A 20051-nucleotide genomic window follows, 5' to 3' on the forward strand; every position below is an offset into this window, starting at 1 on the left:
TTGTATTCAGTTAGCTTATCACTTCACAATATATATCTAATGGCAAGAGTCAACTTGATTCTGGCTCCATCCCTTGATTGAAATAATCACATCTGATAACCATCATGTGGGATTGTGAGTGGTGGCAAGGGAGGTACTGGGAAAATAAATTGACTCATTGCACGCCTAACTAACTGGTAGAAACATGCCAGTGTCACAAACTACTACCATCAGTTTTTCTTTGTAAACAGCATTGAATGCCAAAAGCTATCACATCCCTCCATACAAATGGCTATTGTATTTCTGACATCACTGTTTTCAACAGAAAATATATACTGGCAATAATCACATGCACTGCTCCAAGTAATACATAGCTAAATAGCTGAGTGTGTGCCTCAGTATAGTGACATTATTTACAGCAGATAATAACCATTACAGAATGCAGTATTTAGATATGCATGTATATAATTATTACTCATCTCATAAAATTATTGGCACACTATATGATCATGCATGGCATACTGGCAGAAAAATATAGCTAGTTGTTTAATAATCAATAACTTTGTTGGTATCACAGCCTGCTGGATCAAACCACTACAAAGCAGGACTGCAGGAGGAGTTTTAATAAAAGCAGCTGTGACCTGTCTGAATGTACATGTGTTACATATAACTGGCTGTTTTGGCTATGGTCAACATTACATAACATGTGCTGACTGTATGCCATAAACCGAAGAACGAGGTAAAAACTGTTAACAGAAGCCATATAAGGATTACTAAACGTAGCTATATAAGATTCCTGAACTAGTCGAGTTGTAAGACAGTTTTGTATGTGCCAAGCAATAGACATGGAACTGAAATCAAGCAGGAAACAACTGTGGAGTACTCTTGTACTATATGTGGCAATCCTTTATGGTGAGAAGCTAGCTAATGACTATATAGCTAGCTATAGCTGTGTAGTTATTACACCGTACGTGTACATACTAGCTTACTATGTGTATACTGATCACTATGGCGTGTTCTTTAGTTCACAGAGCGTGTGTATATAGCTAAGTGTACGTACACTGAGTATGTGTGAGCAATCTTTCACTTAGGTTTTGAGTATCTCTGTTTATAGCTAAATGACTACGTAACTCAGAATGTTATAGATGGATAATAACTCTAGCTACCTGTATATAGCTAAGTAGGTCTATGTGGCGGACACTCCGAGGGCTATATGTATCGGACTATTACGTATTAGCTATACAGACTATTTTAACTGCATAACTCGAGCCAATAGCGGTCCACTTCAAAGTATTCTGTGAGTGTTCTGCTAATTACTAGTGTAATCTTGCTACAAGGAAGTGCCCATGGGAGTTACTGTATGGCTTTTGTCAAGCAATAAATGACTGTGCTGTGTAAAACTTTTAACAGCAGGTGTGACCTACTGTGTTCATGTCCTCAAGTGAACTCCCTTCATAAGTTAGTAGCTTTTCCTAGCCATGTTTGTATACATGCCAATATCAACATGTTGTACATTATTGAAAAGACGAATTGAAGCAGTAGAACAAACAACATGACCAGTGAGTCAGGCATTCCTTTCCAACCTCTTCATGATAGTTAAATATTGTTTTGGTATCTGTTTATTGCAGTGTAGGGTGCATCTGTGTGGCTAGCAAATTTGGCAGTTTTGAATTTGGATCTGGTTTCCAGCTACAGTGTCACGTTGCATCATGCGGCTATTTTAGACAGGTATAGGTTATCCAACTCTACTAGTATAAGTATTTGGCTGGTATGTAGGTTGGTAGCCAAGTTACAGTAACACAATACTTAATAAAAACTTAACTGAAGCAGTTTATGGACACAGACAAAGCATTCCAATGATCATACACATATGGTTTCTGATTAAGAGCTTGTTGTGTAACAATAACACACATACCAGCTGTTTCTATTTAGCTTGTGTACTATGCAATTGTAAGGGAGTGATCTCTGTTAGAGCCATGTTTGATGATAAATGCTAGGAACATGATTAGTAAGCGACACAGTCAACTTGGTGGATTAAGATGCTAACCTTTAAAGTTCTAATTCTCAAACTTTTAGCAAGCATAAAATATTTCTATTGCTTGTAAACAATACTGCAGTTACATTTATTATTTATTTTATACAGATGTGGCAGCAGTTGTAGATGCACAGTGTCTTGGAATTGAATTAACAGTGAACGGTTATGTGTTTAATGGATCTACACTGTATAGACCAATTGGACTTAGCGGTGGTTTCGTAAGATGTCAAAAATGTGACGACAATGCCAACAAGCCAACGTGGCACTCAGAAAATGGATCAAAGGTTTTCTCTTGCAGTAAAGGAGCTGCTGCTGTCTGTTCTACTCGAGGAGGTTCAGGTTCTCGTGATCTCACATTTTCAGAGTTTGCACCTTCATTGACTGGTGAATATGAGTGTAGACTCAGTGGAGGGTTTAGGAAATCTATTAACATAAGCATATTAGGTCAGTGGGTATGTATGAGCTGATATAATGCATAACTTGTAATAGCCTCCTTGCTGATAGTACCTATGATATAAAGTGTGATATAGTCCATTTGTTTAAGGAACTGAATGATATACATAACTAATTGATGATTGTTTAGTATAATTTAAATGTTAGTAGCATTAATATGGCTTTTCACGAGCTATACCCATTGTTAGCAAACATTGTTAGCCACTGCTAGCTACTTGTATGGCTTATATAGATCAGATATTGTTTGGTTGCTTTCAATGAATATTGTTTAGTGACAATAATAGTAATACATGTAGTGTATATATCATCTATTATATTGTGTACAGATCCACCAGTCATCACCAAGTCTCCAATGAGTCACGTGGTAGCTTCAAATATGGAGACCACACTTAGTTGTGAAGCCTCGTCCCTTGATAACTCCGTACAATACCATTGGGAAAAAAGGAATTTCCAGGACTCTACCTGGACTGCTATTGCTTCAGCACGTAACATGAGCTTCAAGCCATCATCAATGGAATCACAGCAATACAGATGTGTTGTGACAAATGATGCGGGAAGAACTAATTCAGCAGTAGCAAATATCACCGTATTGGGTAAGTATTGTTTACCAATATAGTGTGTGCTATTAAAATATTATATATTACAGAAATTGTTGGCCATCCTCAATCACAAACTGTTCCAGTTAATTCAACAACTAGCTTGACATGCTCATCATCAGTAAAAGCCAACTCAAGATTTATATGGACACACAATGGTAGACAAATTAAAGAAGATATAGTAGATATGGGCCACACAAGCACATTGACACTAACTAAAGTAAAGGAAAGTGATGCCGGTAGATATACGTGCATTGTGAGAAGTGAATCATTAATAGCAATATCAAAGTCTGCTGTCCTGTCGACTGTCAAATTAGGTATGAAAAATAAATACAGCAACATCTGTGTTACAACAATTATTTATTCAACAGATTTACCAGTGATTACCGTTCATCCAAAGGGTGGAGATATACCATTAGGAATGAGTGTCACTATTCAGTGTAAGGCCAATGGTTTAGGAACACTGGTATACACATGGGAGAGCAGACAACTAAACCAAACATGGACTGCCATTACTGATCATACCTCAACAACATACAATGTTACTGACACAGGATATTACAGGTGTAGGGTTAATAATGAAGCTGGGTCAATTGTGTCTCAGAGAGCAGAAGTGAATGTGTATGGTGAGTGTGTACTATTACAAACTATGAAGATTACTCCAATATTGTATACACAGGTCCACCATTGATCACTGTTAACCCAACAGGTGGTAATATACCACTAGGGACTAATGTTGTGCTTCAATGTGAAGCAAGTGGTAAAGGATCATTGGTTTACTCCTGGGTTAGTATGCAAACCGGTAGAGGATGGACTGTTATCGATAACAGCAATACAACGACATACACAACATCTGTCACTGGACTTTACCGATGTAATGTTCGCAATGAAGCTGGATCAGTTGTGTCTACTGCTGCAGCAGTAGAAGTTTATGGTATGTATTCTATCTGTGCTATGTACATGTACATAAATATAAACATACAGGTGTACCTACCATCAACACACATCCCACCAGTCAGTTGATGACTGCTGGTACAAGTGTTACTCTGAATTGTGAGGGAACTGGAGGGGGAGAGCTGGTGTATTATTGGGAGAACAGAAGAATTAATGACTCATGGGAAGTTATTACTAACACAAATAACAAGACTTACGTGATAAAAAGTATTCAAGAGCCAGAGCAGTACAGATGTGTGGTATCCAATGAAGTTGGTAGTGCTACATCTAATCCTGCAATGATCACTATTCTAGGTATGTGGCAAGTTCATGGGTTACACCACTTCATTATTTCTATTTATATAGAAATCCCTATTCATCCTCAAGACAGACTAGTCCCAGTTGGTTCATCAGTCAGTTTAACATGTACATCATCAGTATCATCTGATGTGACATTCTCATGGACTAGTGATGGTAGAAATGTTACAGGACAATCAACATCAACTGGTGACACTAGTATACTAACAATTACTAGTGTGAGGAGTAGTGATGATGGTAGTTATGTGTGTACTGTGAGGAGTGGATCATTATCAGTGATGTCTAACACTGCTACCCTGACTGTCTATGGTAAGGATCATATAGTTACAACATTTGCAGTTAGTTTGACATGTTACACATTCAGGTTCTCCAGTGATCACAACTCATCCGTCAAGTATTGATGTACCATTGGGAAATAATTTCTCTCTTTCTTGTCAAGCTAGTGGACAAGGATCACTACAGTATTCCTGGGAAATGTACAATGGGAATAACTGGCATGTAGTTGGCAATATGTCAGTGTACACAGCAGAGGCTACCACAGACGGAATAGTTGAGTACATGTGTGCAGTAACAAATGAAGCTGGATCAGTTACCTCTAATACAGCAACCATCAATATATATGGTAAGGGTGCTTAGGGATTCTGTTTGCTGGCTGCGCATTATTGAATTTATACTTTTGTAGGTCCTCCAAGAATGCAGGAACTACCACAAAAAGTTCATGTAGTGTCAGGAGAGGAGTTTCAGATAACATGTACTGCAACTAATCATCAAGATTCACCAATGAACATGACCTTCTCTTGGAAGACACCAAATGGTGTTGAATACAACTACACAACAACTGATGAGGATGATAGTCATACAGCTTCCTCCACCCTTCATATCAGTAGAGTTGTACACAGTGGAGAGTACAAGTGTGTTGCAGGTATTGGAGGAGCCATCAGTGCCAGCACATCAACAAACATAATAGTTGAAAGTACGTATAATTATATTTCTATTATTGGTATATTTTAGTAATTTCTATTATTGGTATATTTTAGTAATTGCTTTATCTTTAGCACAATCTTCAAGGCCTCAACACTTTAGTATTGTCTCTGAGGACATAAATTCACTTGTACTTAAGTGGAGAGACCCTGCTCATCCTCATGGATTGATTGACCACTTTAAAGTAACTAGACACATCAAATAGTTTGACTGTATATATACATGCACACATTTTTTTCATTAGGTGTACTATAGCCACAATGATCAACTTGAACACATCAAAGTTACCTTGACCGACAGTGGAAGTACATACACTCTTGACAACCTCAGACCATACACAGAGTACAGTGTATATGTGACAGCAGTCAGGTTGATAGGAACTACTGATAGATCACTGGAGGGGGAGAAGAGTAGAATAGTCACTGCACGAACATTAGCTGGAAGTAAGTTACTAAATAATATATAGTTAACTGTAGCTATAACATCAATATTTTAGGGCCTGTCATTGTCACATACGATGAAGACATCAGACCAAACCAAACCATAAATTCTGGACACTCACTTGCAGAAAGGAATAATATTGTTGTGGAGTTACCCACAGTATCATCACAAAACGGCCCATTCAGGTATTTAATAAATAACTTTAAATGACAACTATTAACAGATGCTGCTTTCATTTAGCCACTTGTACATTGTTGTACATTCAGCCAGTGACCAATTGATAACTGATCCTGAAACTATTTCAACAGAGGATCTTTTTGAGGAATCCACCAAAACATCTCCTTCATTCTATGTGGCTGCTGTGGTGAATGCCAGTCAGTATGTATCTGGTTATAGGATGAGCTACATCCTGGGAGCTGGTGATAACACTACTGATTCTGATGGTCATGTGTTTTACAACAAAGAAGTTCAGGGAACATTCTTGTTTTTCTTCCGAGTTTTTTCAGTCAGCAGTACACGTCAGGTAACTACTATATACACATGAATGTCAAAATATAAAGTAAATTATTTATGTTTTGCAGAGAGAAATTGCTACTACAACACTAGGAAAAACTGCAGGTAAGTAACAGTTACGTTGTATTTTTAATTTCAATGTAACATATGCATTTGGTTATGCTCTGTTAAGTCACTGGCTCTTCATGTGTTCTGATCATCTAGTTGTCATACCACAAGAAGATGTGAAAAGTAGCAATGATGACAACAGCAATATGGTTCTGGTGATAGGAGCCATCACAGCAATACTGTTAATTATCTTCTTCGTGGTTCTGATACTGATCATGCTGTCACTGTAAGTTTGAGTAAATAGTTTTTATGTGGGTATATACTACAGCCATAACCACACACAACAATGCATGCATACACACACACACACTACAACAAAACTGAAGAACATTTATATTCAAAATTATGACAAGGTAATTTAAAAACTAGAAGTTGCCTAGTAAGTAACTAAGCCACGTGTATGTCATGCACTATTATCATGCGAGTGATCATTATGATATTTAAACATAATATTCTTGCCTGAGTTAATATTAATAACGATATTAACTCAGGCAAGAATAATATTAATAATGAGTTAATATTAATATTAATAATGAGTTAATGAGTTAATAATGAGTTAATATTAATAATGAGTTAATATTAATAACGATCTGTATAGTAGTCACACTTGATCATGATATTCTTATCTACAATTGCAACAGTAAAATATGATTCCTTCATAACATTGCATTCCAAGAAATTGATAGTTATTTATCTACAGATGCACCAAATACTTGTAACAATGATTGTTTTGAGTTACAAACCAAATATGTAGCATGCATGCAGATTTTCACCATTTGATTTTGTATTTATCACAATCCAGAGCTACATGTTATGTTTAACACTAGTAGTCCACAAATACCCCCCCCCCCCTCCCTCCAAACATTTTAATGTTATTCATATAGAATAACTACGAACTAATTAGTGTAACTACCTGTACATAATGTCTCCATGTTCCTATTTGTAGTTTACACAGAAGCAGACATTCACGCACGTACAAGCTTGGCATAGCTAAGAGTGGATCAACAATTGATGATAATGTTGTTGGGACTGCACTAAATTACAGAGACAACAGTTCATATACAGACTCAACATCTGTCACAGATTCTGGTATGTCAGCTAAGTTGGTACACCTTAGTTTTACTGTGCAAAAACAATCCTATCCCATCTTTCTGGCTTAAAGTGTTGTATAATGCAATTTTGTTCTTTCTGAAGAGTGACATTTATGGACCTGTAATGAGTTAGTATTGATGGTATATTCAGCCTGTGTGTACATAAAGAAGTCTTGAGTTGCAATCCACACATATTATATCAACCCACATACCTCTGTCATTTCCTTCAATGGACACAGTCACTGTATAACAGTATGACATGTACATGTGAAGAGGTATTATGTCTATAATATGGTAAACCAATTTTTCTCATTCTTCATCTTAGTGATTTCACATGTTGATAGATGACCAACTGATGAATTCAATTTGACAACGAATTTTGAAATGTACACATATATACAATAAGTGCTGCACATATAATAGTATATTACTCGATGTACTGGGATCACTATGGTTACATGTGTATTACTTTATTTCTATAGGAGAAGTATGAACACACAGACAGAGTATAATTGTTGCAATTTCTTCAGCAAAATTCTTCATTACATTTGACTACATGATCAAGAATTGTAACTTTTACATAATTTTTTTAACCATTGTGCCAATTGTCATGTTTTATTTATATAAATTGACCATAGCAGCTACACACAGCTGTTTATTATCAAGTACTGTATTGTTGTGATGTACTTACTTGTCATGATGCTACCAAACTTATCACTATATTTCTAATAGAATATACTCTGCATACTAAAGATTGATTGCAACAATATTAATCATAGTGGTACGTGAAAGAGCGTTTTAGTGTGATAAACATCATGAGTTATATACAACTCAAAATACAAGCCTGATGAGACAAAGTCAAATGCATGCACTTAGAATTACTACTCCTTAAGGTTACAGTATAGTCACGGGCAATCATTCAAAATTTTGAATGCCTATCAATACTTTTTGAGAAGTCCATAAGACCAGTCTAGCAGCGTGAAAAGTTTTAAATGAAGGTGAAGCCCTTCATATTTAATGTTTTTATGTAGCTACAGTGTAGTTTGAGGCAGGTGGAACACTACAATTTGTTGTAGTAACACAAGTAAGCCAGCCCATACATCGCTCAACTCCAGATGTCACTACCTGCATGTTTTTCCGCCGCCAAATACAGCAAAAGCTGTAGGCTCTATTGGAATTTCTGGGGCATAGTGATACTGTATATTAATTTTATTAGGTCCTATGGAAGCGTTTTTGGTGTGTTTCTTCCCAGTGACTCAGATACAAGCCTTCAAAGAGCTTGTTTCACTCGAAAAAACTACTAAAAGTTCAATAAAACGTCTATAGCTACAACCAGTAACTTAAAATCGCTTCCACAGGACCTAGATATTTTAGTTGTTTAGTCACTTGCTGCTAGTGAGGCATAATTTTTTCACCAACAGAGTAGTTAATTTGTGGAATTCTCTTCCAGCAGATGTTATTTCTGCACCAACCGTGGCATTGTTTAAGAAGAATTTATGGAGAACAACAAGATATGGGCACTCTCAAAGGCCTGCGGCCTAGCTTGACAGTCTTGTACAGCCAAGCAATTTCTGTCCATTAATAATAATAATAATAACTTGTGTTGAAATTATAAGGATTCCGTCAGTAATCTGTTAGTCTGGTTTTTGGAGGCGCATTTTTATAATGCGCGTATCAATGTTTTGCCCCACTACTATGAACACGGGCAGAGATGGGGATTTGAACATTTAAAAATGCTTATTCTCACTACCCTGGGCTACTTTTGATGTCGAATCCCCCACTTATCCCCAGTAAAAGACTACAAAACACCCGACTACGTGCCCTTGTAGCATCAAATACCCCACCACCTGGGGCACGGTTTGAGGTCGATTCCCCCACTAATCCCCGCCTAGCCTCCACTTCTGCCCGTGTTCATAGTAGTGGATTGATAGGTGCATAAAACATCACTCTATTGTGGACCACACACCAAAGAACAGTCGTTGTTCTACAGTAAAAACAAACAAGCACAATTGAGTTGTATTACTAACACAACATTATTGTTGAAATTATTTATCCCTGCTTGGTTTAAAGCAGGTTTTGTAATTTGTTCTGCCCATGCATTTTAAACTATTCTGTAACCTTAATGGTAGTTGGAACACACACATATACATACACACACATACAAACCAAGTCTTCAGTTGCCATGTGCATAAGGCCACTTGATCGGCATGAACATATCTGAAGGCAATCGGTTCCATTCGGGAATAGTGCGTGGAAAAAAGGAATACTTAAAACAATCTATGGTAGGCTGGTAATGGAGGAACTTCATGTCATTTCTTGATCTGGTGGTAGTAATTGGTGATGGAGTTGGTAGATAATTTGTTGGAATTTGTAAGATATTATTGATTATTTAAATTAGATGAGTGCTCTCTCTTCGAAGTTGTGAGGTTGGCCACTTAAGTGATGACAACAATGAACTAATACTATCTCTAACATTCCTTCTCCAAGGTTGGTTCAATACAAGGCGAGCTGCTCTATGCTGAATCATTTCAAGTTTATTAATTTGATTTTGGTGGTAAGGATCCCAAATAGATGAAGCATAATCTAGTACTGGTAATACAAACTGCTTGTAGTTTAATTCTTTCAATGTTTTTGAGCAAGTGCGCAAGTTACGATTAAAAAATCCAATTAATTTCATTGCTTTGCCACATACATTGTCAATATGCGGTTGCCAAGAAAGTTTATGGTCAATGATAACTTCAAGATAGGAATGTTGTTCAACGATGTTAAGAACTTGACCTGACATTGAGTATAAGAATTCACTTTTGTGGTGGTATTTGGACAGTTGCATAATACAGCATTTATTGATGTTAAATTTCATTTAGCCTTTGTAGATCTTCCTTGGCTATGCTGTCTATGCAGTCACAGGATAAATAATGAATATTGACAGTAATAATGAATGACCATGCGGGAAGAAAATCTGCATGCAGGCAGGAAATGGGAAATAATGAATTTTGTTGGAGTGGCCTAATATTACACCTACCCAGGGGCATCTCAAATTGCAGTATTTTAACATCTATTATTTTTAAATTTCCTGGGGGGGGGCATGCCCCAGACCCCCCTAGTTCCAGCATGCTTCTGCTTTGCACACCTCTACCCAAGAGATTAGTACCTTGAGTTAGCCCCCCCCCCCCTTTATAAGTCCTAGATCCGCCCCTGGGTAGGTGTAATATTAGGCCACTCCAACAAAATTCATTATTTCCCATTTCCTGCCTGCATGCAGATTTTCTTCCCGCATGGTCATTCATTATTACTGTCAATATTCATTATTTATCCTGTGACTGCATAGACAGCATAGCTAGATCTTCCTTGGCTATGCTGTCTATGCAGTCACAGGATAAATAATGAATATTGACAGTAATAATGAATGACCATGCGGGAAGAAAATCTGCATGCAGGCAGGAAATGGGAAATAATGAATTTTGTTGGAGTGGCCTACTATTACACCTACCCAGGGGCGGATCTAGGACTTATAAAAGGGGGGGCTAACTCAAGGTACTAATCTCTTGAGTAGAGGTGTGCAAAGCAGAAGCATGCTGGAACTAGGGGGGTCTGGGGCATGCCCCCCCCAGGAAATTTAAAAATAATAGATGTTAAAATACTGCAATTTGGAGACATTTCCACATAAAATTTATAATATTTTCTGCCTGTAGATATTTTATATACTGCCTTTAGATTATAGGTATGGCTCTCTGAAGCATTTTGCTAATGGAAAAGTTTGGGTAGGTACAGACAACCAAGTACATGATGCACCCCTCTCACAATTGCATTACACTGAATAGGTGCATGTTAGAATAATAATGCTGAAAGTGGAAAATTTAGAAATTTGAACAATACAAGATTGAATCTGAGAGCATTTTCAATGGAAATTGTGTACCTGAATTAAGTATTGCCATACATATTAACTACACAAGTAGATGAATGAAGCCCTTTAAACAGACCAATGCACTTCATTGTATGTATAGGTGCAGGAAGATTTGGAAAAATTCCATAACAGAACCAACTACATGTTTCCAGTGAATGTTCTATTAGAGTAGTTAGCTGACTGCTCTATTAGAGTATCTCGATCTTGTACACCTCCAATGCTGATCCGGGTCCTTGTTGCATAAACTTTAGCATAAATCCATTGATAATACCTTGGAAAGATGTTTATAAGGTGGTTTTATGATTATTAGTGATCATATAATTATGCTAAGACAAAATTTCATTATAATACTCAGCATATTGATCAAGTAAAGCCTAAAAGTGAAGGGGGAGGCTTCAGCTCCCAAAGCCCCCCACCCCCCCTCCCCTGGATCCGTCCCTGTCTATCTACCTAATAAATCACTGGACCACCTGTGCACTATTCAGGTGCTATGAATCAGTGCAGATAGGTTCTATGGAGGATTGGACACACACACACACACACACACACACACAGAGTCTGGAGACAATTGTCTCTAGTTGCTCCAATACCCCTAGTCTATAGGGACGGTGAGTACTGAGTAACCAGTTACTTTTCAAGCTTATAATTTAGGTTGGGCAAGAAAAGGAGGGTAGATAGAGAATTGGATTTGACCTCATTCAGGTGTGATCCTCTCCTGCAGAGGAGATATGAATGCATGTATGAAATACATTGTACTTGCAAGACCAACACAAAAGACCTCTGACCTTGCTTGGTCTCCACCATATAATCAGAGTCTAAAGCATGCCCCTTAGAGAGGAAAGGTCTGGTGGCTTCAGTATTACAGAGATGTATGTTGTATTGAATAACAAGTATATATCAGTTTCAGCTATAAAGCTTTTATCGACTCCTCCTTCCTATAGGCAACCACGAGCAGTCTCACTCATATCACATCTTTACAAAACTTGTACTCTTCCTCCACATGTTACACAATTCTAATTTTGAAAATAATTATTATACAAATTAGTAATTAATGTTTGAACAGTTTTCGGTAATATGCTATAAATTTAAAATGCAAAAATGACCAGATTCGTACTCTCTATGTGAGATGCTGCTACACTTGTCAGAGACAGAGCACTGTCCGGATTAGTAAGGTTGGGAAGGCATTTCCAGACAAGATCAAAATTTGCTCTTTTCTTCATGAGAAAAACAGATTTTATTATTATTGGTACCAAATTGTAGCCAGTGAACTAGACTATTAGGGGTAAAAACTTTATGTTTGGGCTGCTACGAGAAAGAATGGTTTAATCTTGCAGTTTGAAAAAAAATGTTTCCAGACACCCATAAAAGAATTAGGTCTACCTGGGAAGTGACACAGAAACTCATTGAATATTGTTATCCAGCAGAAACAGATAGGATTCTGTTTGACTAGTTACTATGAAAGTATTTTTTAGCAGCAGATTTACTTTACTTTGCTCAGGCCTTGCGAGAATTTTCAGTGCTTTCAAAAGATGCTATGTTTGATCCACTCTCCCCCAGTGGAAAATCACTGAAAACAGCAATTTAAAAGCAATGCAGCTCTAGTTTCTGAACTGTTGTGTTGAAAGTTTGGTAGTAAACTGCACATGTAATTTAACGTGGTACAGGTGATGTGCTTGGATTCCAGTTGTGCCATCTCTAAATCATATACCTATTCACCATATAGTGTGATTATGCTGTATTTGGTCACTGATTGGTGTCTTCAATCTGCCGTTGAACATGCACAGCACATTTGTAGACTACCTTATAGTTAGAGGTGCATTGAACGGATATAGCCTGCAATTTTTCAAACACACCTTATGTAACTACTGTCTTTGTATCTAGTGTCTTTGAGCAGGCTGTAGGACCAGGTGTCCTACAGACCTTCAGCACTTGTGCTGTAAAGCTTTAATAAAAATAAATATCGGTATCATGATAATATCGAGAATCGGTTTTTTAAAAAAGATCTTTTAGCAGGTATTTCTCTTAAGTACTAGAATTGCTTAGCTTTTAACGTGGGTAATCATGGGTAAGGTGTAAAGTTAAAAAAGTTAATTCACTTCCCAAGTTAGACTGCTTTTTTATGTTCAGACATTTTCATTGCACCTTTTTCAAGTCTTTTTTTTCATCTTTCACAAAAACATTTTGGCAACCACCTATTAAGCTTTTTTGTCATAATTTTTCAAAATTAGTTTTATTGTAGTGTCCATACTGAAAACCTTTTGTAGACTGTATGTTCAGATACAACCGAGCAATAAAAGATATCAGTATTGGTATCGGAATTGTAATCAATTGTTACTTTTACAACTAATGTTGTAGCTGACACATATATCGGTATATTACCATATCAGTCAGTACACCTCTAACTTCAGTACTTCAAGAATATCCCAATTGGTTTGCATTCCATCCTTCAGCTGTGGGTAATTTAAAAGTTATCCGGAGTACAGTACTCAGCTGTCCAGACCCCCATCCCAGCCCATGTTAGTACAGTATTAATGTCCCAGCACAACGTATAGAGATTTGACAGCATAGGCTTACTGTACGTGTACGGCAGGACAAACACACACGCAAAGCAAAAATGCTGTTGGCTACCATGCTAGCATGGTCATGAGCCAGCACTGGGACACCCGTGCACTACGTACTCAGGTACTAGAAGTCAGCACAGGAAAATTCTTCTGGGGCAAGACTAGTAGGTTGTACCCTGTCTCACAGGTGAAGGTGTGGGCACCTGAAGTCCCACCTGGGCCCTTACCTACTATACGAGACATGGACAGTTGAGCATTTGCTTTTTCAGTTTACACCAGGTACCCATTGATGTTACAGCTGTGTGGGCTGCTTCCCCAGCACACACACACACACACACACACACACACACACACACACACACACACACACACACACACACACACACACACACACACACACACACACAGGCATGCACGCACACACACACAGAGGCGTGCACGCACACACACACACACACACACACACACACACACACACACACACACACACACACACACACACACACACACACACAGGCGTGCACGCACACACACACAGAGGCGTGCACGCACACACACAGAGAGGCGTGCACGCACACACACAGAGAGGCGTGCACGCACACACACAGAGAGGCGTGCACGCACACACACAGAGAGGCGTGCACGCACACACACAGAGAGGCGTGCACGCACACACACAGAGAGGCGTGCACGCACACACACACAGAGGCGTGCACGCACACACACACACACACACACACACACACACACACACACACACACACACACACACACACACACACACACACACACACACACACACACACACACACACACACACACAAAAGCAAAGCCTCTGGCAGCTGTGAAAAACACAGCTATTGCTGCCCAGTGAGCCAGCACTGGGATGCCTGTGTATCACTCAGGCACTCAAGGCTAGTACAGGCAAATCATTTTAGTTATTTGAACTATATAGGTGACTGTTCTATTAAAGTATTTTGTCTAAGGTGTGTGTTCTATTAGAGTGATTTACCAGGACTCTATTATCCGAACTTTTCGATTATTTTAACATCCTCAGGGTCCAATGAGTTCAGATAATAGAGGGAGCACTGTATCTCGTTTCACTACTTTTTATTGCTGGAACCTTTAAATCAATAATATTTTTAAACTACATTAGTTAGTGTTTTTCGTTATAGCATAACTACGATATTCATGTGAGACTGTGACTGCTTTATTAGAGTATCTCAATCTTGCTGGTTATCATGAGTGAGTTATGCAGTGGATTAAGGGGCGTGGTTGCCATGTTTAGTTTTCTACAGCAAAACTGCAACCGATTTCAGCTAGATCAAGGGGCAGGTATTCTTCATGCTTTGATTGTTAAGGGTATGGCAGTTTGTTTAAGAGGTAGGTTACCGTACAACAGTTTATAAGTGCAGTACGGGTATCTACTCCCTCTCACAGTAGTGTAAGTGCTTTAAATAGTTTTGTGGTGTCTAAATGTGCTCCTCTAAGGAAAATGTCAACATGGAAAATTAAATTCCTCAGCATGCGTGTAGAAGAAGGCAACCATGTAATTGAACATACATAAAAGGAAAGGCCAAGTGCAGAAGACATGCACAGACACTGGTCAGAGCCAGAAAAGTCACATGCTACCAGTGAGTTTGTTATTGTGCTGCAAAATGGTGGCTATATGATTTTTTTTGTTTGTTTGTTTTATTCTTTGTAGCTCAAAGTAACTTCTTCTAGCTGATCTCTCTACAGGGTGATTGTTTCTCTCTGATCTACAGGGTGATTGTTTCTCTCTGATCTCTCAGTGGCCCCCTTGAATACCTGTTTAAAGGATTGATATACTCTAATAGAGCAGTCAAGATCTATATACTCTAATAGAGTAGTCACAGTATTCTTTAGAGGAGCAGTGTAGCAAGCTATGTATGTAGTTATAAATAAGGAGGTATATATAGTTGGTGGGGGGCAGCTATTGTTATTGTGAGCACGTAATAACTCTTTTTTGGTCTTCGACTTACAGTTAGGCTGAAGTTGTGATTCACGAGTGGAACCCTCCTGGCTCACTTTGACTCTTTGCCCTGGACCCTGGGCGGCCCTGAGATCTACCACACTGTTTGATCACTTGCAGATGTTAATAAAATTTCAAGATTCAAAATGCAATAAACATTTAAGGAGAGTGTCAATCTTGAGGATGCAAGCCACTTCATGTGACCATACATTCTGTTTCTAGTCACAGAACAGGAGCTAAGGTTACTTTTCATGTTTGATTAACTACACCATATTCTCTATAGTTAATTTTTATTTACTTTTGTATAGAACATGTTCGACACTATGATCGTTCCACACACAGAGGCAATCGTAGTTTTGTGTACACTTGGGTTTATAGCAATAATACAATTATACTACAGTATAACACCCTTGCTTATTTAGTGGTTAAAGTGCAGTTGACTACTATTATGTCGATTATCCAGTTAACTGAATTAAATGACATTCCTGCTGCATCTAGCATGTAAGCAATGTGTCCTTATATTCATAAAAATTGTGTTTTGTTTCTTCCTGTAAATATACTCTCGATGTGGCGTGCTGGCTTTCTTGGCCACACAACACACTACCGTGTGTCTTGATATCATACAGTACAATAGTACTGTATAGTCGGGACATCGAAGGTGTGGGGGTGATCCGTGATATAATATAACCCAAAAACCTGCTGTGATTTTTCCTCACAACAACATGACAGTATTGGTGCAGTAAAACCAATCCAAAAAGTGTCTTCAGATCGACCTGAAACGTTTCAGTCAAGTTGCTACAGAATTTAAAAAAAAATCTAGTCAATGGAATTTTCTACTGCCTGCCTGCCTGCCTGACGCCTTCAGTCAAGCGTAGCGGAAAACTGGCTACAGCTATAGCCCTAATTCTTTCGCAGAAACGTTTCTAGATCGCTTAAGAAAAAACGTTTGGTATATTGATAAAGTAACCCTGTAGCAGAGTGGATTATAATGGTTGGCCATTGGACATTTACCGACTAATTAGCTTGAAGACTGCCCAATTACCTACTGAACCGATCAAAGATGGCGGCCACTTTCCGCTATAAAAGATTGATATACTCTAATAGAACAGTCAGTGACTCTAATAGAGCAATCAGAGCTTCTAAATATGTGTACCTAAAAGGTCCAAAAAAGCAAAAAAAGGAGAATTGTCCAGTTTGGGGAATCGAGCCTGTGCCTTTCAATGAACAAAAATCTGCACCATTCTACCACATGTTCACACACTGCCTAAGTGGCTTCTAAAGAGGTTTTAAATGTTCTGCAGTATAGGACCATAGTTATAACATGTCACAAACATCACATTGGGTAATTTGATATCAAATCATCATAATGTTATTATCACAGATTTATTATGCATGTGGCTTAACAATGATGGCATGTTTATACACATGCTGCTAATACAATGTCAGCTCAACTTTGACCTTGATCTGACATTAACAAAGACTAGTTATAATCCTCTTTGCCCTGTAGAGATATCAGTTGAAACAAATCACCCTGTAGAAAGTTTAGCTACTGTATAAACAAGGTACCCTGTAGAGAGATTGGCTAGAAACAAGTCACCTTATGGAAAGATCAGCTAGAAGCAAGTCACCTTGTAGAGAGTTTAGCTACAAACAAATCACCCTGTAGATAGTTCCGTTACAAACAAGTCACCCACCCTGTAGAGACTTCAACTGCAAACAAATCGCCCTGTAGAAAGTTCAACTACAAACAGATAACCCTATAGAGAGTTCAGGTAGAAACACAGCATAATTCATACACAAATACTGACTGTATTTATTCCATCTATGTTATGGTGTTGGAACTAATGGTCCAAAAATTCTACCTAGGCTCAAACAAAAATAGACCACAGCCCCAAATAGTGAAAAACATTAGAGTCATTTATAGATTTGAGGTTCGTTTTGTCTCATTATAGGGAGTTTTTAAAAATAGTTGTTCCAATACTGAATAAAGACGGGGTTAGAATATGTAGTATTGGAACACTATTTTTGCTGTAAAACAAGTCATCCTGTAGAGAGAATCCTGTAGAGAGTTCATCTACAGGCAAATCACCCTGTAGAGAGTTCAGCTACATTTCAAGTCACCCAGTAGAGAGATCAGCAGCAAAAAAGTTATCCTGTAGGGTTATAATAATTGGCATGCAACAAATAATATGTACTGTTTAAGTAAGGATTGCCTGAAATGACACGCGCCCCCAAAAATTCCGCCTTTTAAAAACCAGTTTACAAATATCTCATGAGACGAAAATCACCTTTACAGAATAATATAGCATCAAATGTAGCATTAAAAACAAGAAAATGCTTACAGGTGGCTGGATATAGAATTTAAAAAAAAGGCAGTGGTTACTGAACCGACTCAATAAGCCGGACTCGCTATTGAACTCAATGAACTGACAGTAAAACTTAGACAAAGACTCCTACTTTTCTACCTTATAAATGCTACTCATGTAGTAGTCTCACTATATACACTATAATACAGTAAGAAGAATGTAACCTAAAGGTGAAGAAGAAACCAAAGCTGAACCCAAACCTGACCCTAATGCTACTTTTTGCATCCCCTAAAGTTGAATGCTCGAGGAAACTACTAGATGCGTCCCCAAAGTCTAATGCTAGGGGAAACTACCAGACGCGAAAATAAAAACCTTTCGGTTCAGTAACCACTTCCTTTAAAACAAGTTGATGTTGTGCTACTTCTAAAAACCAGGCGCCATGCAGCTAGCTAACTCATCTGGAATTAACTAAATACAGTATATACTACTATGAATTAAACTATGTAGTACTACTTTACAATAGGGTAGTTTTGGATTGTGCAATAATATTATTAGCTAATTCTCGTATTTCGTAATTCATGAAATATTCGTAATTCGTTCAATTACGTTGCTATGCACTGCTAAGGAAGAAACCGCTTTTACCAATATATTACGCACAAAACTATCTTCTAAACTGTTTTATAGTTGACTAACGTGTTTTTTCCCTCAAATTCTCTCGACAAAGCCTCAAAGCTGCTCTTCATTTTCGTTCGCGTACGTAAGGGATACGCCCCCTTTCAACTCGAAGCGATAGGCTATTCCTGGTAGTGTACGAGGCCTGCACCGTTGTTTTTCAGTTGCTAAATGCCTGAAACCTCAAGGGGAAGGTAGTCTGAGGAAAGTCACCACACCCGTATTTCAGTCCGCCGAAAAGAAACCACCTCAGAGCAAAGTTCACCTGTGCAGAAGTTTAATAGACTTCATTTCACTTTTACTTCTTACGTAAAAGCTGCTTTTACCGTTATTAAACGATTTTGCTCACGTGGGTGCGTACGGACAAACATAGATAGGTACATACACAGTTACACCATAGATAATGTATGTTACGCATACATTATCTATGGTTACACACACTTTTACGAAAACAATTTCAGTAAACCAGGCGCACGCCTGGTTTAAAAATTGTCAAAACTCGAAATTTCATTTGCCTCACCATCGATAGTATATTCTCCGTACCCGGGATTGGCGTGTGGATATGAAGGCAGTTTGGTAGAAGAAATGATAATGATTTTGTTTACGTTTACCGCATCGTAAACAAATGCACGTGACACGCATACTGTTGGAGCTAGAGAAACGAAACAAAGATTTTCAAACTCTCCATGAACAGGCGAATAAGATAGTATATAGTTTTAATTGATTTGAGTCTTCCTTCTTCAAGTACTGGCCTGATAAAAACTTGCATAGTTTTTTTTGTAGCATGCGTAATTTTACGAATTATTTTATTATTTCTATCTTCTCAATACGCATGCTTGTGCGAACAAGTCGGGTTTTTGCTGAGACGGTTACAAATTACAAAAAGAAGTGAAAACCACACACAACCATTGTTAAACTTTATTGGCATTAACATCACTGCAGCCATTTCTTGGCCGCCACCTTTGATTTCACAACTTTTTTCACCAGGCTTTTTAAGGCAGCACCATTTTTTCACAGCTTGGCTGTTTTTGTGTGGTATACCATTTATAGTGGACATAAAATTTTTTATATAACATCTTTAACCAGGTTGTAGGACCAGGTGTCCTACACACCTTCAACACTTGTGCTGTAAAGCATTAATAAATAAATAAATTCAGTCATGAGTAT

At 38.0% G+C, this 20051-nt stretch overlaps 1 protein-coding gene across 2 annotated transcripts in view; it reads left to right on the forward strand.

Annotated features, from left to right (window-relative positions):
- The first annotated feature begins 754 nt into the window (after positions 1-754).
- LOC136267019 (receptor-type tyrosine-protein phosphatase S-like) overlaps positions 755-20051 on the forward strand; it is a 66171-nt gene continuing 46874 nt past the window's right edge. For both annotated transcript variants that reach the window (XM_066062072.1, XM_066062073.1), the window contains exons 1-7: positions 755-891; positions 2123-2458; positions 2794-3060; positions 3114-3380; positions 3435-3689; positions 3743-3997; positions 4048-4311. In XM_066062072.1, the coding sequence (XP_065918144.1) occupies positions 807-891; positions 2123-2458; positions 2794-3060; positions 3114-3380; positions 3435-3689; positions 3743-3997; positions 4048-4311 (1729 nt within the window). In that variant the 5' untranslated portion in view covers positions 755-806. The remainder of the gene's footprint in view (positions 892-2122; positions 2459-2793; positions 3061-3113; positions 3381-3434; positions 3690-3742; positions 3998-4047; positions 4312-20051) is intronic.

Source organism: Dysidea avara, chromosome 9, assembly GCF_963678975.1.
Source record: "Dysidea avara chromosome 9, odDysAvar1.4, whole genome shotgun sequence".
NCBI classification, from domain to species: Eukaryota; Metazoa; Porifera; class Demospongiae; order Dictyoceratida; family Dysideidae; genus Dysidea; species Dysidea avara.